Genomic DNA, 26,646 nt, shown 5'->3' with positions numbered 1-26,646 from the left:
TCTTACTTACAATCCTCCCAAACCTGTACACATCTAAATTTGACGAAAACTACTCGTGACCTATATCACACTATTTCGACTTTTGCCACAATTATGGCTTCCGCCACTGCAACCAAATTCAACCGCAAAGCCCTAATAGGATCATCCACAAGCTTTTGGTCTCACGCTTCGCAGTCAGGATTCGATCTTACGCATCCATCTACTCACTCTTCGCCGATCTCCGGGCCTACTTATACAATCCAAACATCAGCTCAGCCTATCAAGGTTGACCCCGCTAAATCCGCCCTTGTCATAATTGATATGCAAAACTTCTTCCTCTCCGAAGCTTTTGGTCGCAACCAACAGAGTGCTGGACATGCCGCTTGCGAGCAACTTGTTAAGCATGCAATACCAGCTGCAAGAAAAGCAGGAATCCGGGTGGTTTGGGTAAACTGGGGCCTTACAGAAGAAGAAGTCAAAGAAATGCCGCCGGCAGTCAAGCGTGCTTTTGGGTTCTCTGCTATTCCTGCGGATTCAGACTTCAATACAGATGATGCATTTGGGTATCATGAAAGCAGTGTGAGTGTGGATTCGCATGGAGAGGAAAATAAGTCTATGTACTGTGGCATAGGTGCAGACTGTGGGACACTTGCACTTCAAGATGGGAAATCCGTTTCTGCTGGTCGACTGCTCATGCGTGATACTTGGAACGCTGCACTTTACCCGCCTCTTGACGCCATGTACTCTGAGGGTAGCAAGCTTGATAGTAGGCCCGATGTTTGGATTCACAAGAATAGAATGAGCGGCTTATGGGGTGCAACAACCCCGCTGAAAGAGTTTCTCGACCAAGAGGGTATCAGGACACTGTTCTTCACTGGGGTCAATACAGATCAGTGTGTAGGCGGGACTTTGACGGATGCTTTTAGCAATGGATATGATTGCGTTCTTCTGAGTGATGGCTGTGGGACTAGCTCGCCAGAGTATGCACAGGAATGCTGGGAGTATAACGCAAGTAGGACGTTTGGATTCTGTGCGAGCTGTGAGCAGTTTGCAAATGGTGTGGTGGGCTGATGGATTAAAATGGCAGGAATGGAATGTTTAAATTTTTCAAATGAAATTTAGTAACAGGTTCCCAACATAGGATTGAGCAATGGGAAATTGGTTCACTTCACGTCCTTGTGATACTTTTCCGCCTCTAAGGGCATGGCACTTCACAGTGAGTTTGTTTAAAAGTAGAGTCATCGTTCAATGACTGTTTTAAATTGAGAGAGAATAAAAAAGCATAATTTTCAGTATCTCACAAGACAAGAACTCTAGTCCGTGATAGAATTGCACCTCTGAACACTATCTCCATAGATGATATCACAGTCATGCCAAGGCCGCCCGCGGACATCGGAAAAAGCCTCGGCTAAGCACCGCGAACTCCAGAGCCAACCCCGATGCTATCCACCCCACCCTTGCTCTTCTACATCATTACCAGCACTCTTTGTACAACAATTGGCGTTTTCCGCAGTGTAGAAGAGTCGCCAAACATCTAAATATGTCTGGATTGAGGATATTAGTGCCCGTCAAGCGGGTCATTGACTATGCGGTATGTTTAGTTTGGCACCGAAGAATGCGCCTTAATCCCGAGCCTCGCATTTGCTGGAATGGCACAAGAGACGAACTCTATGGACGCAGCAGCATGACAATATGAAGAAGCAGGAAACAGATGTTGATACCAAATGACAGGTCAAACCCCGGGTAAACCGCACGCAAACCGCTGTCGAAACCGCAAACGTCAAGCACTCGATGAATCCCTTTGACGAACTCTCCATCGAGGAAGCGGTCCGCATGCGCGAAAAGAAAGCACACCACGCCAGCGCCCCCACAGTCGAAGACATTGTCGCCTTCTCGGCCGGCGTCGCAAAATCGCAAGACATCCTCCGCACAGCCATGGCCATGGGCGCCGACCGCGGCATCCACGTTGTTGTTGAGGAAAAAGACGCCCTCGAGCCCCTCGGCGTCGCAAAGCTCCTCCGCAAAGTCGTCGAGGAGCAAAAAAGCAACCTCGTTATCCTCGGCAAGCAAGCCATTGACGACGATGCTGGGCAAACAGGACAAATGCTCGCCGGCCTGCTGAACTGGCCGCAAGCCACACAAGCGTCCAAGGTCACTATCAAGGACCAGTCCGTTGAGGTGGTGCAGGAGGTAGATGGCGGTGTGCAGACGATCAAGGCCAAGCTGCCAATGGTTATCACAACAGATCTACGACTCAATGAGCCGCGCTATGCTAGTTTACCGAACATCATGAAGGCGAAGAAGAAGCCGCTGGAGAAGAAGAGTCTGAGTGATTATGGACTGGATTCCGAGGTTAGGCTCAAGACGGTCAAGGTTACGGAGCCGGAGCCAAGGAAGGGCGGTGTCAAGGTTGAGGATGTGGATGGTATGATTAGCAAGTTGAAGGAACTTGGTGCTTTGTAAGAGAGAAAGAGGAGGGGAAAAATATATGTGTATTACCATCACGAATAGAAATGGAAATGATTGAATAGAGCAGGTGCGACAATAGGATCGTATCTGATATCATGTTCAATCTGCATATTTGGAATTCACAGTGATAAGAATGTGATTTGAAGAAGAAGAAGAAGAAGAAGAAGAAGAAAAAGGAACATTGATTGTTTGGGAAATTGCGTGTACAACGCCTCTATGCATTCTGTAATCATGAAGACTGCGCGGCGAAAAAACTAAGAAAACTTCCTGCCGTCAATCCGCCCACAAGACTCAACGACATGAAACCTCCAGCGGCCTCGAGCTCATCAGGCTCTACCCACTCGGCAAAGCCCATCATGCAGTTACTTCCGAGGAAACCGTTTGTCATGCCAAACAACAGCTGCACGACGAACAGATAGAAGAAGTCAGACGGGATAGCCGCGCCTTTACCACCGATATTGCAGAGAAGATACAAGGGTATGAACAGGACTCTTGCAATGGACAGGAAAAACAGCAACTGGGGGCGATGTGTAAGACGAAGAGCGGGCAAGGCAGGTCCAACACGACCGATGAGATCACCAATGTTCCAGAAAAAGAAGCCTAGGGGGATAAAGGCTGCGGGTTGAAACAGGCGAGGTGCGGTAGCTGGGTCGCGCACACTGAGGACCTGGGGCGTGAAGACAGGGAAGAACATTGTTACTGCGAAAGTGATGAAGACGGCGCCGGCAAGCCAGAAAAGCTTTCTGAGCAGCCTTGTCAAGGGCACGCTCTTGCGCTCGGTACGATCTGTGTCGTCATATTCAGGGCCTTCGTTGTAAGATGTGCGCAGCAGGCGCTGCTTGGAGCTATCCCTGGAGAGTAGGTAGAAGAAGGCGAAGAGAGTTGCGACGGAGACGGCGGTGGCAGTCAAGAAGTATACAAAAGCAGAGGTGCTGGACTCTTGCGGCGCACCGTCAACATGGTGCTTCTTTGGGACGGAGAGCACGGAGATGATCTGGGTGATGGCTGGCAAGACGCCGGCGACACCCTGACCGGACATTATGCCCTGTGTATATTCTTCTCTTCCGAACCCAGATACGTAGGCGAAGACGCCGTTTTGGCATAGACCTGTGGCTAGACTGGCAATCATGACCATGACCATCAGGAAGGCAAAGTAGACGCCGGCGGAGACGTTGAGGAACAGTTTTGTAGATATGGCAAGCAGTGTGAAGACGATGGCGTTGAGGGCGAGCGAGGCGATGATACGGCGGGGGTAGTTGGCACGGGCTTGTAGCTTGGTCAGGACAATCATGGAGCCTAGGTTGCCTACGGTGGAGACGGAGAGGATGCCGGACTGGAAGTTGCGAAGGAGTCTGTCGTTGGACTCGAAGCGGCGCTGGAAGTACGGTGCTGCGGCTAGAAACATGTTCCTAGGCGCGTGTTAGTTGTGTATATGTGGTGGAAGTGTGTATGGACTTACCAGGCCCAGAGCATGGCGACTCCCAGCAGGGTGAAGACGGCATAGTCGGTCCATGAGAAGGCCTGCTCCTCAGCATCGATATGCTCGCCATCAGGCCGCTCAGAGCCACCTTGTAGCGGTTCATACGACGCCTCTGGGTCTTCGCGCCCAAACATTTGGCGTAAGCGCTCCATGGTGTGTTGCTATATGTATCGCGCTCGCGGTGTTGTCGAGCGGAGCTGCGGAGATACGGAGTTAGGGGGACGTCTTGATAAGAAGTCTACAAGTACAGAGAGTGTTGAAAGGACATGCACACGTTCACGAGGTAGATGTGAGAAGAGCATACATAATCAGGCAACAGTACGGGCGCTGGTTGGACTCATGATGGCGGCGCGTGAGGAGCACGTCGAGGCACGACAGCAGGTGATGCGGTGATGGGCAGCACGGACGCGGCGCTAGCGTGGGGCTCTGCGTGGGATGTGGATGGCTGCTAGGGTTTGATGTCACCTCCACCCCCGCCCTACCCCTCCGATTCGCTGCGCTGGCCCAACTCCAAAAGATTCTATACAGACAGTACATCAGAACTCGGCCGTATCCCCGCCAAGGCCATTGCTCTTCACATACGCACAACCGCCATGTCGTCGCATATGCCTCCGCAGACCATCTCGGTCAAGCGCAAACGTACTGAAGCGCCCGTGGACTCGCTGCGCATCGATCACGAAGTCAAGCGACAAAAAAGCCAGAACCTTGACGCAGGCTTCAACTCTGAGCCAGAAGTTCAATTCTTCTTCCGACGACTCACGAAGCCAGGCGACGATGCTCACATAGCCACGGCCCCACCGACGCCAACTGCCCAGAGGCGTTTCCGCCTTGACCCCGTATCGAGAATCGGGGCGAAGAGACATTTCGTCGAGGAACAAGAGTCGCCCAAAGATGAGAGTACCTTGGTTGGGGGCCAAGTACAATCCCCGGCATCGGAGCCTGCACTCGACATACCATCACGGCCACGGAAGAGGCCTGGGGCGGGGAGCGCACTGCGGAATGCATCAAAATCAAGCATACAGAGACAGGTCCAAGTGTCTGAGCCGTCTGAAAAGGACGTGCGTAATCTTGAGGCACTTTCAAAAGAGGTGGAGAAGATAGACAATCTCAAGATCCCCCTGCCGTCGACATCGCCATCGAAGTACAAACCCAAGGCCCCTGCGAAACGGTTTGCTGAGCGTCATCCCGAAAAAGCCGCAGCGCTATCATCAAATGACCCCGAAGCTACAGACGTGGATGCAATGGACGTAGATAGCGAATACGTCTACGACCATTATGTGCGCGAGCCCGTTCTGCCGGATGCACCAGTGCCAACAGGGAGTGTGGGACTGCTGGTGATTGGCGAAGAGGACGCAGACTGGTGGGACAAGGAAGAAGGCAGCGAGCGAGAGTTTGATACGGATGACGAGGACGAGAATGCAGAAGACTATTACGCTAATGACTATCCGGAAGACGAAATGAGCGACGACGACGAGTTTGATCGCAATCTGTACAAGTCAAAGTACCGCCATGGCAGCGATGAAGAAGAGTACGATATTGAGCGCGATGAGGGCGACAGTGCGCTTGCCAGCGGCGAGGACGACGACGATTTGCATTTCAAGATGACGGTACCAAAAGCGCAACGAGTGGGGTACTGGGGTATGAAGGACGAATGAGGAACTTGATAGAACCATCGTATCATCACCATGCACAGGTGTACGATATGGTGTCTATCTCTTTTTTTCCCTTGTCCATCTCTCGTCTTCGATACAACACGTAATGGAAACTTGTTGAAGCTGACCACGTACGTCGAGCATATACTTTGGTACTGATCTCGATCAGCAAGCCAAGGCCCTTTTTTCTTCTACCCCACACTCTCAACCTTCTTTGTAGACCATCCTTGTCCGTTTCATAACCCCCCATCTTAACCAGGATTCATACACGGTGGCATTCTCCGCCTTCCCCACTTGGGCGGTTATCGGCTCAAACGGTGAGTTATCAGGAGCTACTAGATAGGGTCGGATGGTGCTACCGACTTGTTGAGCCAAGAAAGCCGCAAACATCAGTCTTTCTGAGGCGAAATTCGCGCATGTTCAAACATGGTAGCCTGGTCTCTATGCAGTAGCGCTATTGCCTATTGCAATCGGGGGTATCGCAGCATCATTGCTCGGGTGAGTGTGGTGCGAGGGGACCGAGTGGTGTTTTTGAAAAAAAGGTGGTAGAAGATGATAGCGCTGCGGGTAGTGCAGGTGCCGTTTCCGTGTCGGGAAGGGATGTGAGGGAGAGACGTGGTGCTATGTTTCAGAGTGGGAAGTGACGGAAGGGTGTGAGTGGTTGCCTCAATTGCTGGGTGGGAAGGCGCGGTGGTGATAGGACAGGTAGTGGCTGGCGCTCTTCGCGGAATAAATTTTTTTCAATCTCACTGTTGGCTAGGCTCGGTTGGAGCAAAGTTGCGGTCAAGTTTGATCAGGTGTCGGTCAGGCAATGGAGCATTGTCGCCGGCAAGGTGCAGTTAGCTGGACAGGGAAGTGTGCAAGACAGGTATGTGGGAGGCTTCAGACAGACAGGACAGGACAAGCAACGGACCAAGATGACGCGCGGAAAACGGCCGTATACGCGCGTAGCCGCCAAATTCCTGTTTGTGGCAGCACTGTGGGTATACGGGGCGAGGATTAGGCGGCACCGGCAAGCGAGGTTGCACATCCATCCATGACGGGAGTTGTTGTCGCTGGTAGTATCCCGACTAGGCGAAAAAGACGGACAAGCCAAGGCAAGGCGAGGACGGTCGACGTGCGCGCAAGACCAGAGTGGTAAGCAGTGCGGGGAATGCAGAATTGGGGGTTAGCAGCAAAGCAAAGACGGGGAAGGGCGACTAGCTAGGGGCAGAGGCAGAGGCAGAGGCAGCGCGGTAATGGTGGCCCTTGGTAAATAGCAGCAGACCGAGATGAGGTGATGTCGGAGTTGCGTTAGTCCTAGGCTTAGGAAGACGACGACACAAATCCCGAAGGCATCCCATTCGCCATGCAGCCATGGAACCACGCTACCCGGCGCACAATGGATGGACTTGGCGGGCAAAAGGCGACCAGGCCGCAAAAAATAAAATACGACGACGAAGAAAGAAGAAAAACAAGGAGCAGGGAGTGGGACGGAGATGGACAGATGCACAGGCAGCCGAGTAGGTTAGCTGTCTATCGCCGGATAGGTCGCAGATCGATGGTTCGGATGATGCGGACACGATGAGACAGCAGAGCATTGCGGCCAAGGTTGCGCATTATGGATTCGTCGAGGCCTCTGGCATACACACACACACGAGCGGGCATGACGCTCTTGTGCCTGGCCGGGCATGAACAGGGACCAGACGGCCGGCACAAGTCGCTCCATTTGTTGCGAGACGTGTCACCGTGCCCGATAAGGGGCGGAGGAGAGTCAAGTAAGTATAGTGCACAGTTAGGTCATGGACGGGAGCAATGGATGAATGAGGGATGAGGTGGATGATTTGTCTCGTCGCCCCAGACAGCCCCCGGCTCGAGCGTTTGTTCCAAGCAGCCTTCTCGAAGGCCGATGTCAGCGAAGAATGCGATAGCAGCCACGGTGCGAGCGTGGTTGATTATGCCTTGCTTGACCACTGCGGCACTGGGCCGGGATGGCCATGGCTGTCGCTTCACCCAGGCCGAGTGCCAGTGCAAAGCGCAGGCAGGACGCACAATGCCGACGCCTTGTTTGGCAGAGCAACGCACGAGAGCGAATCCCAGGCCGTTGGGATCCGGGGAATCGAGGCCGGAGCTCCACTTACCCCATCCCTTTAGCACCAGCCTCGCGTGGGGTGTGTGTGTGTGCATCCCAATCCATGCTCCAAACGAGGAGCGGTCAGAGGAAATAACCATGGCTTGCTCCGTCCGCCATGCTAATGCCCTGATGGACCGCTCATGGACCATGACGGCCAGACGTCGTCGTGCGGCCGTCGATGCCGCCATGCTTACGCCAGGGAAACCCAGCCCACCCGACTCTGTCTCTCTGTACGTACCGACTAACCTAACGTACATCCCATTCCCTCCCTCCCTCCCTCTCTCCCCAGCTCCCTCGCTCGGAACCGCCCACGTCACGCCGTGTACAAGTACACTGCACGCATTGGTTTGCTTCTTCGGCCCGTCTCCACCACTTTGCTCGCCGCCATTCTTTGCAAACTTTCCTGGTACAGCAATCTTGGCTGGTCGACCTCCTGTGCCCTCGCCTCGAATCCTGCAGCCATGATCACCGTCAGGGCATGGCCTGGACTTTGCTATCTGTCGCGACCCATCCGCTTCCCCGCCTGCTGCCAGCGCCCTTTGATTCACGTCCTGATACACTCTTGTCGTAACTTTTTTGCTTTTGGCTCAAAGCGTCCTTGCCGTCCCAAAGGGCCCTGCAATTCCTACTAGTCATGCGAGTCAGACCAAATGTCCCCTTGAGCGGTGAATCCCATCGGAACTTTGCTCCTTGCCTTTGTGTATAAGAGAAGCGCCCCCTTCCACGCGGTCATTGCCAATCTCTACACTACCACACAGTCCTGCCAAAACATCCCCCCTTGACTATCTGACTCGTATTACCCTCCCTCTCTCTTACACACACACACACACACACACGTCATCCCATTGACGCCTTCGCTTGTTGGACAATTTACCCCCTGGCCAACCCCATAGCTGCCAATACATATCCTCGCTTCCACCTATCCAAACAAGACGTGAGTGTAACCCTGCATCCGCCTCCACGCCAACGCATCCACCGTATCTCAGCCCTGTGTCGCATCCCGAGCCTTTGGCAATCACCTTGGCAATTAGCGTCTGACTCATCCCTTTTTTAGATTTCCAATCCCGCGTCGTATTCACTCCCGGCCCTCAGCCTTGCCGTCACACAAAAGCAACACGGCACATTGCTATATAAATAACTTTACCTGCCCTTCCGCACACGCACACCAACCCTTGCCTGGACCCTCCCCATTGCAACAAACTACCATAAAAGCTACTGCCTGTTATCATATCCCGGGTCTTTGCCAAATAACGCATCCTCCTCCTACTACTACAACCACTTGTTAATCCATCAACACCCACAACCACCCGCACACATCACCGCCAAAATGCTCTCCTCATCAAGCACCGCCTTCAATCCCCGCAAGCGCCTCTCCATCTTCACAAACTCGACTCTGGGCCACGACGTCAGCGCCGCCTTCAAGGCCTCTGCCAACCTCTCTCGCGCCTCGGGTTTCAACGAGACCCCGGCCCCGCCCCCATCTCCAGTCGACTTCAGCTTCCCCAGCACGCCCACCGAAAGCCGAAGAGGAAGCACAAACTAAAGCAAAACAAACACACACATACACACAAAATACCCTTTATTACTCTTCTTCTTCTTCACCAATTGTTTATTCTTTCTTCCTTCCTTTCTTTTTTGAATCTTCTTCTACCCTGTTCATGTCCTTTTTTTACCCTTTTTTTGCTCATTTAGCGTGTTTGTTTTCTTACGATTATCGGATGGGGGACTTCTAGGGAATGGGACGGCGGACGGCGGACACTTTGGATCTTCCTTAAGAGGCGCGATTAAAACCACACTCTCTCTCCTTTTGTTTTTATTTTGTCCTTTTTTGGTGTTCTTATCATAAACGGGAACGGAAACAAATGTCTAGAGGATAAAATGGGAAGGGGGGAGAGGAACAGGTGGAAATGTTTTCCGGAGTATATCTTTCCAGTTCACATACACATACATGCGGGCTTATTTGTGTATCGATATGTTTATTCTCTAAGTAAGAAAAAAAACATTGTATTTTGTTCATAACATGTTCTCTTTTTTTCGAGGTGTTCCCCAGACGCGCGCGATATTGCAAGTCCCTTTTGTGATGCTTCCGTCTTCTTTTCTTTTTTACCTACGACTTTGTTTTATGAAGCGCCCGTGTTTCGGGTTGATAAATATAGGCCTTATCCATGTCCTCATTTAACGAGTTCACAAACTCGAGTGCAATATCCGCAGAGTACATTACTGATGGCAATAAATTCTCAACTTATTAATTCCAAACAAACCCTCATCCAGCACCCTCATGTCCAATGATTACTACCCACAAATTCTCTACACTTCTTGGTTTTATGACGTATGTAGTACTATTTGGCGCCTAAAATTAACTTTCCATCTAGCATTCCCCCCCATCCATCCATCTTACCCTGAGTCACGCAGCGCACACGAATTTGAATGTCTTTTTAGGAGTCCAGCCCTTCCCCTAACCCCCCACCCACGACATTCCCAAGATCAGGGTTTTTTGTTAGCTCCTCTACAATCAACTACATCATCAACCCCCACGCACGCTTATCCTCAAGCCATGTGTGCCCACATGACCCCCGGCTTTTTTTCTTACCCTCGAACCCACATTCAGCCACATTTCAGCCATGATCCAGCCTGTTTTTGCAATGTCACTTCAGCCACTTGGTTGGAAGTGAGATATCCGCTAAAATGTCATTCACAACCCGGATACGTCTCCACGCTCTCTTTCACATCTAATGAATCCAACCCCACGACTGTTTTAATACAAGTCGCAAAGATAGGTCCAAGTTAATACATATAACTTTAACAAAACCGAACAATCAAAAATGTTGCATACGTGAATCCATCACTTCCCTAGACCCAAAACAGCGTCACACGTACCTGTCCTACCATCATCCTTCCTACCAGTATTCCCAACTACTATCCACTCTGCACACATGAAAACCCGAACCCTACTTGACCCCCCAAAGTACATTTACTTCCTCCCCTGTAATCCTTTAGGATACTTCATCATGTCCAAAACATTTACGTGCAACCATATCAAGCGAGACAATAACGGGGGACAAAAAAAAGCCCCTCAAATCAGTTGCTTAGTATAAATCGACTTCTATGCGAGGAAACAGAAAAAGGTAATTTACACTGCAAGGACAAAAAAACCCTTGGGCTATGTATGTATCTACAACAAGAAGAACAAATAATGGTTTGGTAAGAATTTTGTTTACCTTGATGGCCTGCATGTGATTTTGAGTTTCTCGAAAGAAAAGAAAAATGTGATACTTGAGAGTGATACCTGAGGGGAAAGAAAACCTGGGTCATCTGAAGTAAGGAGTTTTTTTTCTTCAAAGAAGAAAAAGAAAAAGAGAAACAAAAACGAAAAGGTCGAAGCGAAAGTGTCATGAGACTTCTGGGATAAAAAAGTGTTGTTGGGGAATAGGAAAATAAAAAAAATCATATCTTTGGGGTCCATGGGTATTTTATCGTTAATTTCTAGGTCAGGTTTCTGTCAAGTTGAGAGAGAGGTCTTCAGTGAGTTATATTGTTTCTTTGTAAAGGTTGACATACCAGGAATGGAGAGAGAGAGAGAGAGAAGGTGATATCTGTAGTCTTGATCGACTGGTTCCGTTTTTTTGGTTATTGCTATTGACACAGGGAGAGTGCGGAAGGGAAAGAGAGAGAGAGGGAGGGAGCTAAATCATTTAGTAAATAGATTGTTTACATAGCAATAAATCTCGTAGCTGAGAAATACAAGGAAAAAGCTGTGTGATTTTTTTTCATCAATGCATGCGCAAGACAGTGACTAAGTTGACTGCAATCCTACTCTGAGAAACACTAGGCTAAAATGCTAAATGCGAATTCAATATAAATCACAAGAAGAGTGCACACACAGGACACTCTACGTTGCCACTTCTCGTCATTCCAACATTCATTTCATAACCGGAATTCCACATCACTTCAGCGCAAAGAAACATGACACCAACAATACTCATAATGCACAGGTTCAATCGGCTTTCAATTCTCTTTACCAATGCAAACAAAAAAGAGAAGAAGTCATCCTTATCGCCATACCCCGCCACTGCATCTGCTTGCCTTTCCAGTCACTACCAACTAGATAATGCACATTTCTCGCATTCCCACCACTTGCCTACTCGCACATGACTCAATTCCTCCGCATGAAATCCTTGGGCGAAGATCTCGTCCATGTACGTCAGACAGTTGCCTAATCATATCCGTGACGCAGAGTAAAAAGCAACATGCCATGTCGATACCAAAGTAACCTCTTAGCATCTCCTTGGGTCGGATAAATGGAAGCAGACAGACTAGAAACGCAGATACAGGATCGGAGAACCCCAAGAAATGTCTAGTATCCGCCACGAAGCGCAAGCACCAAGTGCAATGTCGCACCGCCCTCGAGCTGGTAGTCTGCTGCTGTCTTGTCGTCGCTCCTGGGATGTTGAGTTAGCTTCATCTATTCAATCCACCATCACCAACGAGGAAACAAGGCATCCAAATGACGAGAGAAAGAAGTGCTGAAACATACATTTGCTTTCCGCCGTAAATCAGACGCTGTTGGGCAGGTGGAATACCCTCCTTCTCTTCCACGCGCTCCTTTATCCTCGACACCTATGCGTTCCGTCAGCTTCTTTCTCTCTAAAAATCTGTTTTCCACCTCGTTCGTGCCGGCATTTCAACATAGGTATTGTTTCGCGGCGTAGGTCGGTCGGCGGATTGCGTACCTTGTAGTCGGCCTCGATGTCGAGCTCAATCTCCTTGCCGGTAAGTGTTCGTACTCTACCGCTTCCTGTCAGTCCTGCTTATTCCTACTCATAATTCGTTTTTTTTTTGCCGCCGCGCCCATAACATACTTGATCTGCATCTTGTCTGTCCGTCGTTGCCGCGCACCTCAATGACGTTGATGTTGGGATATATGTGCAGGACGTTTTGCCAGTCTTTGCGCTTTGGATGAACCGCGTTCCAAAGGTCCGGACCACAGGGTGTTCCTCGCAGTCGGGGTGAGAGTAAGAAGTGTAGATGCTACAGGCAGCAGCGTAAGTGAGTGTTGTTTGCGGTGACGCCAAACTGTCAGGCTGCACCTACCGCATCACGGACCACCGATGGTGGGGTCGGGTGCGCCACGAGGCGGGGCAGAGATGTGGCTGGTGGTGGGGACTAACCCAACACAGAGGGTTACGGCAACATGTGTGATGCAGGGACACAATGTGTAGCGTGTATACAGATCTCCAGCATGGATACAGGCATATAGACAGACATTTTCAATATATAGTTTGGCAGTTGTTTACTTGAAGTTTCGTAAACCACGTAACGTCCCTCCTTGGGTCACGCAAATCCCTCCGTGCCGCAACAAAAGAGGGGTACTTAATCTCCAGAAAACACTACTTCTATTCGCTTGCGGTCTCATTCTATCACTGCAGATAGGCTGTATTCTTAAATCTTATATAGGTGTAGACACCTCTCCTTGTAAAGGGGCTACGCCGTGAATAAGACATGTGATATTATCACGTGCCTGCCTCAAAAAAACGCTTAGCGAAAAGAAGTCCATCGTACGAAAGGATCACGGCAAAGACATAGAGTAGAATGATTCGTACAACAGCTTTACTCTTCTTGTCTTTCTTCTCTTGTAATATAGGTAAATGCATACTCGTTCGAAGGCCTCTTCGCTCATAACACTTGGCCCATGGCTAACGACTATCAAATTCACATGACTTTCTCTCACCTTTCCTTCAGCTTACTCAAATAGGTCTATTCTGATAGTAACGAGTAGTCAATATCCCCTTCCTGCTTGATGATCATTCAAGCTCTCCCTTGGTCTCCCTGCCAAGAGATGTTGCCGCCCGCCTGTATGCACGATGGAAAAAAGCAAACAACGGAAGCCTATATTCCAGATCAGCTACTCCACTCCAACCCTGCAATCCAACAACAGCTCCAAGTGTCCCTTCCACATATTCGCCCCCCTACTATACCAATCCAGTCAGCCGCCCCCCACTCTCTTACGTTTCAGCTCTGCACAGCGCAACCACCAGATCCACCCATCTCTCACGATCGCATATCGGACACCGTAAAAGCGCACCTAGTCCCTGCCCCCCCTTACTCTTGGCAAAGAGAAGACGCAGATGCAGGTAGACGCAAGCACTTTCTCCACCATTTCGCTACACATGAGCCCCTCACCGCCCCGTCCCTCCCTTCATGCCCCAGTCCACCTGAGCATCGGGAAAAGCAAATACCAACAAAGAAAAACAGAAAAAGAAAAACACAGTGATTACTATTTCCATACTCATCGCTTCCCTCATGCACCCAATCAATCCAGCAGCATGCAATGTTCAAGCCCCCAGCCCCCCAGTTATACACGCTTGAACATAAACTTACTAGGTTCAAAACTGCCAATGTACCCAATGCCCCCTTCACCGCATCGCAAGGTTTGAAAGCCGGGATACACACTGAGCAAGAAAGAGAGAGACAGACAGACAGACCCTGGTAATGTACACAGACGTGTCTCTCGGTTATGTCGATGCCCATAAATCTGTCACTTTGTTTTATTACCGGTGAAGAAGAAGAGGAATGGGGACAAGCAGGGTTCAGTTAGATCAACAGGCATCGTACGAGTTCACACACACACACACACAGAGAGAGAGAGAGAGAGAGAGAGAGAGAGAGAGAGAGAGAGACACAGACACAACAAGAAAGCCAAGAAAGCCGTAGACTGTTTTAAATGGGGAGGACCTTAAATGGTGAGGACCGTTACTCCGTCAGAAAAAGAAGGAAGAAGAAAGGGAAAGAGAAAGAGAAAGAAAGAAGAAAAGAACGATAACGATGCTGCTAGATTCAAGGCAATAGCCGTCGCCATCACACAGTTTTAGGGCGCGGGGGAAGGGAAGCGAAGGGGGGGGGGGGGTCTTCGTACCAAACTTTGGCAATCCTTGATACCCCAAGTTACAAGCTAAAGCGCTGATCTCTCTAACATCTGCTGATTTTCAGTTTCTTCTTTCTCGGGCCTACAGGGCATGTTCATTGTAACACTTGGTAGTCATGAAAATGGCTCGGATGCGAATCCATCCGAGTCTAAAGAGTTTATACCATTGGAAGGTGTCTATCAAGCCAGTGTCGCCACATACAGCCAAGCTGCCTACCTGTCACCCAATCAAGGTGCCTACCATCTCTCTTGCACTAAAATGCTCAAACTCTGTCACTCCCTTCCCCTCCCCTCTTTCCCTCCCTTGCCCACTAATCTGTGACATGCAAGCAAGTAGAGGTAAGAGAAAAAAAAGCAATAGGCATAAAAAGAGAATAAAGGATGTTGAAAATAAAAGAAGCAATCAAGCATATGCACAACTGTCAGGGAACCAAAGCAGGAAAACCTCCGAGTTAACAGCCCCACTTATATTTTTCTGCGTGGCCCCAACAACAAGCTAGGTCAAGTGTCAAAAACAAAAAAGATCCGGAAGAGAAAGAGAAAGAGAGACGGATATAGCAAAGGGGGCAAGCCGATATACCCCCCCCCCCCAACGTTAAACCGGAAAAAAGAACAAAATAAAAGCGAACAGAAAAGGGTCGACATGCAGATGCTTGCCTATCTAGGAAGAATAGATTCTAACAAGGGTCCAGGGGGGGTATATGTGAATAATCTGGGTGATAGCGAGGCGGGAATAAAAAAAAAGGGCGAGAAAATAGAGGGTATTGCCCGAAACAGGGAGGGTTTGACAAGGCTGCTTGCACAACGTTCAACATGGGATAAAACCATCTTGCTTTGACCACATGTCGCCATTACCGTTTGCACTGCCGTTGTTGTTGCCTCGATGCGAACTGACCCATAGCAATATATGAGAAAACAGGGGAAATGGCAGTTGAGGGGGGACTGCTGATAAGTGATATATTCAGCATTCCACAAAGTTGATAAATGCTCGCAATTGTACAAGTGAACGGACAAAATTGCGCCGAGCGAATTTGCTCCTTGCCGTCAGTATAGTGTAACATATTCGTGCACCCCGATAAGACTAAGGAACAACTGACGGGTGTCAGAGATAGAAAAATGCCGCCATTCAGGAACGAATTTGAGAAAAAACCAGGAACCAGGATGCGAGAAAAGAAGTTCCGATACGAGGGAAAAAATGTGCTTCAGAATCGTATGTTTCGTCCAAATCGCCTGCCAAAACTAGAGCCGATGGGGACCCCAGTTCAAAACGTGCAACAGCAGCAGCGCCAGACAGGGTGGGCTTGACCCCACAAGCCGCAGCCAAGGGTGCGGGATAGGAATGTGAGAAGACAGAGAACATTGAAGGGTAGATGTTATAGTACAGGGATGTTACTCCGGAGCCGACCGCAGCGCAATGGAAGCGCGGTAAAATCGTAAGATTGATGATGCCCAAGCAGGAAAAGATGACGACGTCTTTTTTTTTTTTGGGGGGGGGGGGGGGGGGGGGGCAGCGAAAGGTCGGCGTTTGACGGCTATGACCCAATTGTATTTGACGCAGGACCGAGAAAAACGCCGTACGCATAAATTCCATGTGTAGTAGTCGAATCCCGAATACACGTTAGCTACCGCCTACCGGAGTGATGAAGTAGTATGTAGTAAGCTGAGTAACGTAGGGGAATATCTTGAGAACATGACAGAGTCCAACTAAAAAAAAGACAAGATTAACAAGGGCTGACACATAAAGCAGCCCGTTTTTACGTATACATTTGATTTCGTCCCTTTCCTAGTAGACCAGGCATACGGTCGCACGCTCCGCGATATGCGGGGTCGTAAGCTGACACAAAAACAAGACTCGAGGCGCAGCAACCGCTGACGGGGGCCCATATTTTTTTTCCCTTCGAGAGAAGAAGAGCACAGTCGGGAGGCGGGGAGGCGAACGTGCAGAAATGCTGCGTGGCCCAACCCGTCTCATGGCCAGCAGATCCGCCGCCCGGCAATGGAGCCTTTTGCCGTTGCATAGCATGCTTGTTGAAGGGTCATACCAAGGCCTGACCGGTATTGATGCGTTGCGATAAAACGCCAGTTATTACCAGCATGCGATTGGCAAAAAGAAAATCAGATCAGAGCGCCCTGCGGGATCGGAGCGATGCTCGAAACAGACGAACTACCACGTTTTCGGTATCTACCTCGGATTCGCGAATCCCCCAGTCATCTGGAATTTTCTGGAGTAAAATTGCGACGAATTTGGGTAGCCGTGGGAACGATATTGCAACGCAATTTCACAGCAGCCGGGATAAGTCGTTCCTTGGTGGGGGTCAGGGACCGTGCACTAAGATTTCGAGATGAAGGGAAAACCCGGATTCTTAGAGTCTGTGGAGTCGACCTCATTTCGCTAGCAAATGATACCAACTTGGCAAGAGACTGAGAAAGGAAAAAAAGCCTTGCGCCAAACATCCCTGCAGTGGATCTGGTGTGATTATCATTAATGCGACGCAGATTCCTGTTCTTTCCCTCGCTCTCGTATTCCCCATGAACGCTTTGCGACCAGGGTGATGTGCTTCTCGAAGGGCCGATAAAGATTCCTCATAGTAACCAATCCGGATTCAAATGGCAATGCTGCTGAAACCATTTCCTAATCTAATGGTCCCCAGCCTCCCGTTTGGGTGATTGCATATATCCGCGTTCCCAATGTTGTTGTTGTTGCTGTGTCCCATATTTTTGGGTTTCAGGTTGAACAGCCGTAGATACTGGCGCGTAGCTTGGCTGACTGTGTCCTGATTGCTCATTTCTTTGAGACGGGGCTGTGTACACCTGGTCTGCGTTGGGGTGTGCTTTGCCATCTGTGTCTCTTGCTTCTTCTGCCATGTCGCCTTGCCGCACGATCGTCTCGTGTGCAAGACCGGAAATGGTGCTTCTACGACTCAGTGAACCGCTGGGGCCGTCCGGCGCCCGCGTGGATGCATCAGATCGGTTTCGAGCGTGTCCTCGCCGACCTGGTGTCGATGTCGAAGACGACGATTTGTGCGAGAAAGAAGGTGATGCGTTAGACCCTGGCGCCGATGTAGGATGTGGTGCTGGTTGGTGTGGGCCTTGAGCCTTGCGCTTTTTTGGGGAGCTGGTGTACTCTACGTCAGACGCATGCGACGCTGCACGTTGCCGTGACTGGTGAACAGGCGAAGTTTTGTATTTACCTGAAGGCGTAGCTGGCGGGTTCCCACTCGAATTCTTCTCTTGTGAAGACGAGGATGGGGGAACCCAGTGGTGGAAGTATATTGAGGGTGATGATTGGTCCTGTTGTTGTGTCTGTGTTTGTTGTAGTTGTTGCACTCCAGCTGGCGTTGCAGGAGGCTGTTGTATAGTCATTTCGTTAGTCGTCAACCGTGGTAGTTGTGACTGTGGTAAGGATCGTGGTGCTGATGTAGGGGGGCCACCGAGACTGGCTTGTGCAGCTCTTGCGCGTGGTGAGAGCTGTCCTCCACTATATACTGGATTCGAGATTGGTGCTTGTTGATTTTGCGTAGGCAGTGGTTGGCCAGGTAGAACTGCCGTTGGGGGAACTATCGCTTGTGCTGCTTGTACTTGGCCAGCATACGTTGTCGACTGTGGTTGTCCGATCATCCTTGGGTCTCGTCGGAGATCAGGAGAAAGTTGTGGTTGCGCCTGAGCCTGTGCTTGTTGGTGGGCAGCTTGAACCTGTGAAGTGTATTGTTGTATCCATTCGGCACTGATGTTTGCAAGGCTGCCTCCACCAATGCCGGCGAATATTATAGGTACCAGATGAGGCGGTACTCCGCCTTGCATAGATTCTCTAAGCATTGACTGCTCAACCTTTCGCTGCTCAAGCCGCAAAGTTTCCTGCCTCGTCTTCTCCTCCTCTTGCTTGCGTCTCTCCTCTTCAGCTTTGGTCGCCAACCAGTTCTTCATTCCATCTTCGGCACCTTGCCACTGAGAAGGAGCCGGAGGTAATTGGCCCAGTGAGGAAGATATTGGTGGAGGTCCTCGCGCCGGATCTGGTAGGGTCATTGCCGAGGGAGGAGGCAATCCCCTGTGAGGCGTGCTCATCGTGTGAGAAGAATTGGCAGACTGTGAGAGAGGCGACCCGCCGTGGGGCTTGTCAGAGTATCGAGTAGCTGTAGAAGATGAAAAGGCTGCAGAGTATGCATGAGGTTTGAAGTCGAAGTCGGGCTTGACTGGATTAGAGAGTGTGAGCAACATGAAGGAAGGTGGAGCCGATGCGGAGGATATGGTGAGAGAAGTCCGGCATTGAAATGAGTCGCTTTGGGTGGCGCCAGAAATTTTAAGTTCCGGAAGGAGAAGGAATGGTGTACATACTTATTTCGCCAGGAGCATGTTCACTAGAAGCACTGTCCACATGACCCAAGATGAGATCAGTAGCCGTTGCCTCAGAGCCTAGGCTTAATATGTCCCCTGGTCCGGGAGCCTCGATCTGATTCGTGATTATGACAGGGTCACAGGCAAAGAGAGCGGAGGGTAACGGGCAAAGCTCGATGCAAAGAAGATCAAGCCCCCCCCGTAAATGGTCGCGTGGGCTGGCGCGGTCGATCCGGTCCAGATTAGAGACAGACGAAGGAAAGTGCGCAGCGGTGGGGAATGGCGTGCAAGAAGGGAAGAGGACCGACTGGAGTCGGGCCAACCGACGGCAATGACGGCGCCAGAGGCTTGAGAGCAGCACAGAGAAACGGCACACCGTACGTCAAGGAAAGCCGATGTGTGGCGTTCTGCAGGTGATGGAGGGTAGGGGACTTAGCAAGGATATGCATGGAAAGAAATGGTTGTCAGCGAATGCACTGTTGCTGGAACTGCAGTGCGCGTACTTTTAGTCCCACCATGCAACACGCCTGAAAAAGGCCTTCATTTTGATGCAAACTCTGGTAGTGGTTCCCACATGTGGCGTTGGAATTCGCCGCAGGAACATGTCCCGCTGCCAGCCAAGCATACCACGTACTCAGCTCAGCACCAGTAGTGGTAGTTGGATATTATGTACTCGTACCTCCGACTCTCGCTAGACACATCGGCCTGGCATAGCGGCTACCGTGACTCTGGCCCCATTCTTTTACCCTGGTCTCGTCTATTGCAAGGTAGTATAAGGGCGATACGATGTATGGTTCCCTCTACGTATACACATACACATGCACACGACGTGTCTCTCTGCTTTGCGCTGTGTACGACAGGACGCGAGCCCTGAAAAGTTGCGACATAAGTAGACCTATGTATACGTGGTACCGGGAACGCCCCCAACCTGGTTCTGGTGCAGAGCGGCTCTATTCTTTTTGTCGGGTGTTGGGCTTCGATTGTTTGACGTCGCGCCCATTTGAAATGGCATGCCGTACGAATTAGGTAGTTTGGCGTGCCACTCTGCTCTGGAACACGTCCATCGCTACTTCATTCATGGCACATGCATCTGTGGGCGCCGCGGTTCAAGGATTACGATGTGGACTGACTGGCGCGGCCTTTGCAGTCTGAGCCGTGCGCTAACACCAACCAGCAGGGTCAACGTCCGGGAGGAAGCGAGCGCAAGATTACCGCTGCAGAGGTTGCTGTGGCATGGCTCCTTCCAAAGCTGCCCACATGGCATGATGAGGAAATGAAGGGTCATCTCCGTCGTCACGTCTTCAGCCAGATAATAACCCGAAGGGGAAGCGTAAAATGAGGGCTTCGTGTTCAAAAGAGCCTCCGTGCATGGGCACGAAACCTTGGAATTGGTGGAAGCATAGTATCCTGTGGCCCAGCTGCAGCACCCGTTCCGAGCTTAGTGTAATGCCCGAACAAGTATACAGATACCGGCGTAGCGTCAACGGCTGAGCACAGTTTGATGACTAGCACAGACAAAAGTGGTACGGAAAAAGGCGCCGGCCTGAGCCTGTCAGTCTTGGGGTGACCCCTCCGGATCGACAAAGCCCGACAATCATTATGGCCCAATCGATAAGGGTGGTGACCATGCGCTCCGACACGCGATCCAGGATCTAGGGTAGGGTGTCAAAGTGTAGTGTACACCTTACCTTGGAGCTGGACTTGGGTGGATGAAGCAAAAATGGGGGTCTTTTGCTCGTGCGCGCCCCTCCGTTCCGCTAGGTGGAGTTGACTACTTAGAATAGCGGAACACCAGCAGCACTGACGGTGAGTTCCCACTATAGCACGTAATAAGGTCGCAGATGACAGCTTGCAAGCCACGATGGACAAAGGGACGGGTCAACAGATGCGGTGTTGCGCAATGCCCGGGCGCCTGGCACCAGCTCGAACGATCGCCTCGAGACGTAAATTTCCGCGTCGGCGCTGAGGCTATGCTTATTCGGGACATGCAGCGGATCTACGTGAAACTCGCGGCGCACCGGATCTGTACGAAGGATCTTTGAATATGATTTCCGGCGACGGCTGGCTAGTCCCTCAACCAATCACCCGCAATTTGCCCTGGTGATTATCATCATAGCAGTCGAAATGGGGACACCATGGCGAAATTGCTCATGACTGTACTGCGTAAGCAGAAATGACAGTGGAGAGCAGTCTCTATAGTCTAGATTGAGTCGACAATTTCTCGACCAGGACGCTACCATATGAGTAGAGTAGAGCTGTTTTCAGTAAATCATCCTAGATGACAAGTTGTCTGTGCCTAAGTATCTACATACCCACGTGTGAACCCGGCCAAAGGGCAAGTTTCAGAGAGTGCACAGCAAGGATCCGGTAGAACCGCGAGACAAAGGATGGCAGTCATGGCTCTGACAGGTGTCTCGTACCGAGCCCGTTGTATGTGTGACGTATATCGATGTATTTGAAGACGACTTTGAAATGCCTCGAAGGAGGGGGGAGGGGGGCCAATTCACCGATAAAGAAGAGGACCATCTGCCGACAAGGCGATCCGAAAGGCGATTCATGCTGATGCTGCGACACAAGTAAGTGGCGATCAGGCGGTAAGGTGTGAGCAAACAATGGGCTTTGCAGTGGCATGTTGTTTTGTTTTGTTTGAGCAAGAACAGAATGAATGTAGAGTGTACTCGTCGTACTCTAGCACGGCGCGCGCCCAAGGCATCGGGGGTCGGAAACAAGGGACGCCGCGAAAAGCTGCCGCTGCTGCTACGGCATCCATGGGTAACAGGTAGGGTGAGGCGGACAATTGGGGGAAAGAGACGCTGTGCAGTGCACGTAAGCTGCAACTCAGACGTCGATCATTCGTCTCCCGCATCTGAGAACCGTCTTGCTGGCCACCCCAGTCAGATCGATTAGCGTATCCAGATGTGAAGGACCTTACACGGGCCGGCTAGTCTTTTACCGCATAGGCTCCGAAGCTGCTAAGTAAAGAACATCGTCTTGCACCGCTGGTCGTCGCTTGGCCTTCCCTATCCTCACCTCACCTAGCCAGGGATGTAGTGCAGTTGCGGGACGGCTGTTGCACCCCTCCCCCCCCTCATCCGCGTCTACCTGGTTCGCTTCTAAATTGAGCCAAGGCGTGCTGATCTTTGCTTCACCTTTGAGAAAATCAGACCACAGATCAGCGTCGGCGTGCTCTGTTGTTGCATCTCGACCGGCTCCGGTACCCATGAATGAAAACGAGGCGCAGCTTTTTGCCAGTTGTGCTCGGAGTAGCCGATACATTGATGCTCGTCGTCGACGCGGCCACGCAGTTGTGATCGGAAAGGGTGGTGAGCGAGGCGAGGCAGAGCTGTGCGCGCGCCGTGGGGAGGCGAATGCAAAGCAGTTCATCGGGAAAGTGCTAGCGGCAGTTTGCCACCCAAGTCAACCTGAGCATCCCTGATTGCCTATTTGGGCCCCCTTCCACCTTTCCCCGTCGCCTGTCGTCATTGTTGCCGGCACCGCATTCCCAACACTCTGCCGCCCCGGTTGCACATGCCTCGACGGCGTGCCGAAAGGTTGTTGCTGGACTTGGACGTCGACGTGGAGCAACGTCTACTCTAGTATTGCCTCATCTCCTACCACCCTCTCCGCAACTTTTACTCTTTGTGGCTTGAAACCCCCCCAAACCCTCGCTCGTTGGCGCCTCTACTATGCCCACCACCCTCTCCAATGGCCGCACCTATCAATTCCCTTCCCCCAACCACCCCCTTTGACATGCCTCATTAGTCAAACACTACGCTCACACGTTCTCGCGTACTCGCTTCGATCCGCCTCCCCTGGCAGCGCTCCCGGAGGTACTGCCCCTCTCATCTCTAGCTCAAAACTCTACTCTCCTGAGCCAAGCAAATACTCCAAACACTCAGCCCAAACAGCTTCAGTCCTCTTATGGCCCATTCTTCCTATCGGACAATCTCCCGATCCATGTGTCGACAATGTTTAATACGTCAATTATCAATAAGCCACCAACCCCCGTTCGCTCTCAATCAAGAAATATTGCCTTCCATAATCATTACCAACTCGTGCCTCTTCACCAGCATCTCCATGTTCCAACTGGCATAGCGTAATCAACTAGTATGTATTATTTGGCTACCTGCAGAGCCTAGATTATATTGGGTATACATGAATACACGCAAAAATGCAATGCTTCCCTATGCCGTTTGCAGAAAGAACGCCGTCTCTGGTATATTGATATGGATTGCGTGAACAGACCCGGAAAAGGAACAAAAAAGAAAAAACACAAGAGGTATCTTGATCAGTAATCGTCGCAGCCGTGCACCCAAAACCCCCCCAGCTCAAAAAAAGGCCAAGGCCTGGGAAAAACGCTTTCCCAGAATCATCCATGTTCACACCGTGACCCGACAGCGGGCAACTGATGCATCCTTGATACCAGTCGAGTGGCAGCGTCGTTCGGGCGGCACCGCTAAAAGACGCCCAAAGGGTAAACAGGAAGTGATGTGTCGCGGCTAAAGTGGGCGGCATCCCACTAAAAAAGCAAAAGGTATCTCGTGTTGCAAAACCTTGGAAAACGTAAAACGTGCCAGCCACGTTGAGATTTGCGCGCCACCGATCCCTAAGAGATCGACCCGGTAGCTTCTGGAAAAGGCCATGGAAGGGGGGAGGACGAGGGTTCAACAGGAAGCGTTTCTATCTTCGGTGCACCCTCGCCCTTCAAATCGCAATGCGCCCGCAGAGCCTGAAGTTGGCGCTTCCGTCCCATTGTACTTGGAACCGCCTACGTCAGGCATTGGCTCGTTTCTTCCTCATCTTGTATTCTGCCTTGGCTACCCGCATCAGCAGATCCTCGTCTTTAATCGGGATCCATGATGTCAGGACCTTCATGGCATTCTCAAAGTCGGAATCAAGCAGGATTTCTCGTGTTGCATCGATAAGTGCAGCCGATGTAGCATGCAAGACATCCATATCTGCGTTGAACTTGGATGCTGGTGTAGTAGCGTGGGACTTGTCGCCCAACAGCATGAATACGTCCCAAACGCGGAGTTGTGCTGGAAATGGTAACGAGTAATTGAACAAAGTAAGGTACCAGCGTGTGCCGTATGCAGTTGAGGTGATACCCAAGTCCGTCTGTGAAATGTTGTGTTAGCTGATATGCCATGATTTTAGGGTGTAGAATTGTACTTACCAGCTTCTGCGCAATGTCACCTCCGCGCAGCCAGTTGAGCTCAAAATCGTCCAGAGCCTCCATGAGGCCTTCAAACCCTGCCTCATAGAGCCTCTCCATGCCTCGAAGCTGCCACAATCGGACGAGCATCACAAATGCCCGGTCTTCTTCATAATAGCACAGGAGCGTGGCAGCCAACGAGGCCATGCCTTGAACATAACCCGTTTCGGGCAAATATAATGACATTGCGTGAAGTACACGGAAAAGCAGTCGTTGTCCACCACGATATCGGCGTCGGAACATGATGTGTCTGTTGATGGTGCGTGGTACATCAACATCGATCTGGACATCGTCGGCAGAACTCTCTTCTTGAAGCTCATAAAAGTTGACAATAAGCTCCTCCTCAGTTGGACTGTCGGCATCCGCGTTGGCACTTGCAGCCAGGAACGAGTACCATGCAGTCGCTCTCCAGCGATCGGGAATGCCTTTCCACGTGCGAGATATGACTTTTGGGTCTTTGGTCTCGAATTCGAAAAGCATGCCGCCCTTGTCTGCACCTGCTTTGACAACCTTTGCCATCTTACGCCATTTTTCGTTCCGCTCGATTTCCTTTGCCTTCATAGCTCGGGCAGCCCTACCACCCTCCTTCTGTTCGGCAACCTCAGCCAAGCCTGGTGGTAATTTGAGCATATCGCTTGCTTCGTCTCTCAATCGGCGGTCGCGGTTGTGGGGTAGTTTGTTTGCGGCATGGCGCAAAGGCTTGAAGGTAGTATGGGAGTCTGATGTCTTTCCAGAAAAGATAGATCTAGCGGGCCTGGAGGACCTGCCGGAAAACCGTCGTTTGAGTGAGCCTGCTCGAGGACCGCCAGACTTTGTGGAAGGCGCGCGTGAGACACTCCGGCCTAATCGGCGACGCCTGGGCTCTTCGGATAGCAGCTGCAGCGTTGTGGTGACTCGTTGCATGTGGGGTTCGTCGGAGCCGTCTATGCCTTCGCTGTTGGATTTCGATCTTGACCGCTTGGGGATAATAAAGCCATATCGATCAACCTCGCCGCCCTCGAGATCAGCCCAATCCTCCAGCCCGCCAGCAGCCTCAGTGGGCTCTTTGACAATGACGCTACCGCGCCTCGAGCTCATAAGGGAGCTATCGTCCTCGATGACTTCCATGGCCGTGTTGTTGACACTGCTGTTACCACGATAACTATCCTGAATGCTCCTGCTGTCTTCCTCTGATGCATCCCAATTGACGGCACTCTCGTTTCCGTGCATGTACATGCAGCGCACCTTGCGCGACAACGTCATCTCATCAGCGGAAAGAACACGGTGGCTTATGGATCGTGATCTGCCGGAGACACGAGAGGTTGCTCGTGGGGAGAGGAGTCTCGCGGTGGGAGGCGGGGGTCGCGGTTGCTCTTGTGACTCTCGCTGTGTTTGCTCTTGTAATTCTGCCTCCTCGTGCTGCTGCTGTTGCTCCTCCTCCTCCTCCTCTTTCGCCTCCTTCACCACCTCCTCTTCCTGTCGCGGCGGCGCACTCGGTGTGGGCGCGCCTTCTACAAGCAAATCCATCTGCCTACTCTTCCTGTTTGCCCTTTTGCCACCCAACATCATGCTGCCCCGCTTCGAAAAAGATATCAGCGCGTCCGAGGAAATGTCGTCAAAGCCGCCGGTAGGGATAATGCAATCGAGCCTGGAAAAAGCAGCGTCGTCTTCGTCGTGTGCATGTTGTGTCCCGGATGAGCGCTCGTCGTGAATCACAATTGCAGGCAGGCTTGGCGTCCTGCGCAGACTCCTTGGTGAAGGCGGTTCGTTGACGATGGTGCCGTTGGAAGAGGCCAGAGCCGAATCTCTGCGATCGTCATCGTCTCCGTGTGGCGGCGTGCGCTTCAAGGTAAATGCGCGGGGTCCTGGCGAAGTGCGCGGCCGGCGGACATTGGCCAGCCATGAGCGCGACGCCGTGCCTTTTGCTGATAGTGCACTTTGGGGATTTGAGAGTACAGGCGCGAGCGGATTCGAGGCCTCGTACGGCTCCACCGCCGCGTGGCCAGAGGGGTTCACGGCCTCATCGCTCATGATGTGCGTCGCGGGTCCTGGTCATGGAAACTGTCCCGGGCAAGAATAGTGGCGGGTAAAGCGAAATGAAGGGGTGCGGTCGATACGACCCCCTGCGGTAATATATCCAAAATATGTACAGCGGGCGAGGACGTCAGAGTTGCGATTTGGGCGGTGCAGCGGCTCCAGCACTGTGGGAGGGCAAAAAACGCGGCAGTGCAATTGAAAAACAGAAAAACGTCTGCGCCAGTCTACGGCATCAGACGAGACCCTGGCTTGGTACTTACACTGGGGAAAAGGGGCGTCGCTATCCGCCCGGGTCGTGTGTCGGTCGTGGGTCGGTCGTGGGTCGTGGGTCGCATGCCTTCTCCAGACTTGCTGCCGGTCGGAGATTGCCAAAGGCGCCGCTTTCGTGTGACGCCTGCTCACAGCGCCGCCGCGGGCTGTACTTGCCCAGACCTGGCTATGCCATATTTGCTTTTTCGCATCCTACGC

General features: G+C 51.4%; 9 protein-coding genes across 9 annotated transcripts; 4 read left to right on the top strand and 5 right to left on the bottom strand.

Annotated features, from left to right (window-relative positions):
• Positions 1-93: 93 nt before the first annotated feature.
• Positions 94-1,050, top strand: PSV08DRAFT_362715 (Isochorismatase-like protein; the record flags this gene model as incomplete). Its single annotated transcript, XM_066093033.1, has 1 exon — positions 94-1,050. The coding sequence occupies one exon, from the start codon at positions 94-96 to the stop codon at positions 1,048-1,050; it is 957 nt and encodes a 318-aa protein (XP_065948991.1).
• Positions 1,051-1,434: 384 nt separating this feature from the next.
• Positions 1,435-2,527, top strand: PSV08DRAFT_44633 (uncharacterized protein). Its single transcript, XM_014223056.2, has 2 exons — positions 1,435-1,570; positions 1,711-2,527. The coding sequence occupies exons 1-2, from the start codon at positions 1,520-1,522 to the stop codon at positions 2,440-2,442; spliced, it is 783 nt and encodes a 260-aa protein (XP_014078531.1). The 5' UTR covers positions 1,435-1,519; the 3' UTR covers positions 2,443-2,527.
• An 86-nt stretch (positions 2,528-2,613) lies between these two features.
• PSV08DRAFT_203620 (nucleoside transporter-domain-containing protein) lies at positions 2,614-4,313 on the bottom strand. Its single transcript, XM_014223055.1, has 2 exons — positions 3,908-4,313; positions 2,614-3,857 (listed from the first exon to the last, which is right to left on the bottom strand). Exons 1-2 carry the CDS (start codon positions 4,078-4,080, stop codon positions 2,678-2,680), a joined length of 1,353 nt encoding a protein of 450 aa, XP_014078530.1. The 5' UTR covers positions 4,081-4,313; the 3' UTR covers positions 2,614-2,677.
• A 175-nt stretch (positions 4,314-4,488) lies between these two features.
• On the top strand, positions 4,489-5,872 carry PSV08DRAFT_402304 (uncharacterized protein). The gene has a single exon (XM_014223054.1). It carries the CDS (start codon positions 4,522-4,524, stop codon positions 5,581-5,583), a length of 1,062 nt encoding a protein of 353 aa, XP_014078529.1. The 5' UTR covers positions 4,489-4,521; the 3' UTR covers positions 5,584-5,872.
• A 1,487-nt stretch (positions 5,873-7,359) lies between these two features.
• On the bottom strand, positions 7,360-8,426 carry PSV08DRAFT_247914 (uncharacterized protein; the record flags this gene model as incomplete). The annotated part of the gene is made up of 2 exons (XM_014223053.2): positions 7,360-8,272; positions 8,323-8,426. 2 exons carry the CDS (start codon positions 8,424-8,426, stop codon positions 7,360-7,362), a joined length of 1,017 nt encoding a protein of 338 aa, XP_014078528.2.
• A 518-nt stretch (positions 8,427-8,944) lies between these two features.
• PSV08DRAFT_362711 (uncharacterized protein) lies at positions 8,945-9,362 on the top strand (the record flags this gene model as incomplete). Its single annotated transcript, XM_014223052.1, has 1 exon — positions 8,945-9,362. A coding segment is annotated over one exon (417 nt), but the record flags the coding sequence as incomplete, so codon positions are not given.
• Positions 9,363-11,775: 2,413 nt separating this feature from the next.
• On the bottom strand, positions 11,776-12,701 carry PSV08DRAFT_302947 (ubiquitin-related domain-containing protein). Its single transcript, XM_014223051.2, has 4 exons — positions 12,553-12,701; positions 12,424-12,478; positions 12,228-12,310; positions 11,776-12,132 (listed from the first exon to the last, which is right to left on the bottom strand). Exons 1-4 carry the CDS (start codon positions 12,561-12,563, stop codon positions 12,048-12,050), a joined length of 234 nt encoding a protein of 77 aa, XP_014078526.1. The 5' UTR covers positions 12,564-12,701; the 3' UTR covers positions 11,776-12,047.
• A 4,274-nt stretch (positions 12,702-16,975) lies between these two features.
• Positions 16,976-18,830, bottom strand: PSV08DRAFT_203618 (uncharacterized protein; the record flags this gene model as incomplete). Its single annotated transcript, XM_014223049.2, has 1 exon — positions 16,976-18,830. The coding sequence occupies one exon, from the start codon at positions 18,828-18,830 to the stop codon at positions 17,253-17,255; it is 1,578 nt and encodes a 525-aa protein (XP_014078524.1). The 3' UTR covers positions 16,976-17,252.
• Positions 18,831-23,720: 4,890 nt separating this feature from the next.
• On the bottom strand, positions 23,721-26,172 carry PSV08DRAFT_224344 (rab-GTPase-TBC domain-containing protein; the record flags this gene model as incomplete). Its single annotated transcript, XM_014223047.1, has 2 exons — positions 23,721-24,065; positions 24,124-26,172. The coding sequence occupies 2 exons, from the start codon at positions 26,170-26,172 to the stop codon at positions 23,721-23,723; spliced, it is 2,394 nt and encodes a 797-aa protein (XP_014078522.1).
• Positions 26,173-26,646: the final 474 nt, after the last annotated feature.

Source organism: Bipolaris maydis, assembly GCF_028858645.1.
Source record: "Bipolaris maydis strain C4 unplaced genomic scaffold PSV08scaffold_8, whole genome shotgun sequence".
Lineage (NCBI taxonomy): Eukaryota > Fungi > Ascomycota > Dothideomycetes > Pleosporales > Pleosporaceae > Bipolaris > Bipolaris maydis.
The sequence above is the reverse complement of the archived record's forward strand: the minus strand, read 5'-3'. Positions and strand labels throughout refer to the sequence as shown.

Excerpts from the sequence above, each read along its gene's own strand:
- PSV08DRAFT_44633 (XM_014223056.2), top strand. The coding sequence starts at position 1,520 with ATGTCTGGATTGAGGATATTAGTGCCCGTCAAGCGGGTCATTGACTAT. Across the intron at positions 1,571-1,710 it reads AGCGGGTCATTGACTATGCG|GTCAAACCCCGGGTAAACCG; the intron begins GTATGTTTAGTT and ends ACCAAATGACAG.
- PSV08DRAFT_203620 (XM_014223055.1), bottom strand. The coding sequence starts at position 4,080 with ATGGAGCGCTTACGCCAAATGTTTGGGCGCGAAGACCCAGAGGCGTCG. Across the intron at positions 3,858-3,907 it reads GTCGCCATGCTCTGGGCCTG|GAACATGTTTCTAGCCGCAG; the intron begins GTAAGTCCATAC and ends ACACGCGCCTAG.
- PSV08DRAFT_402304 (XM_014223054.1), top strand. The coding sequence starts at position 4,522 with ATGTCGTCGCATATGCCTCCGCAGACCATCTCGGTCAAGCGCAAACGT.
- PSV08DRAFT_302947 (XM_014223051.2), bottom strand. Across the intron at positions 12,311-12,423 it reads ACATCGAGGCCGACTACAAG|GTGTCGAGGATAAAGGAGCG; the intron begins GTACGCAATCCG and ends CGGAACGCATAG. Across the intron at positions 12,133-12,227 it reads ATTTACGGCGGAAAGCAAAT|GAGCGACGACAAGACAGCAG; the intron begins GTATGTTTCAGC and ends TCAACATCCCAG.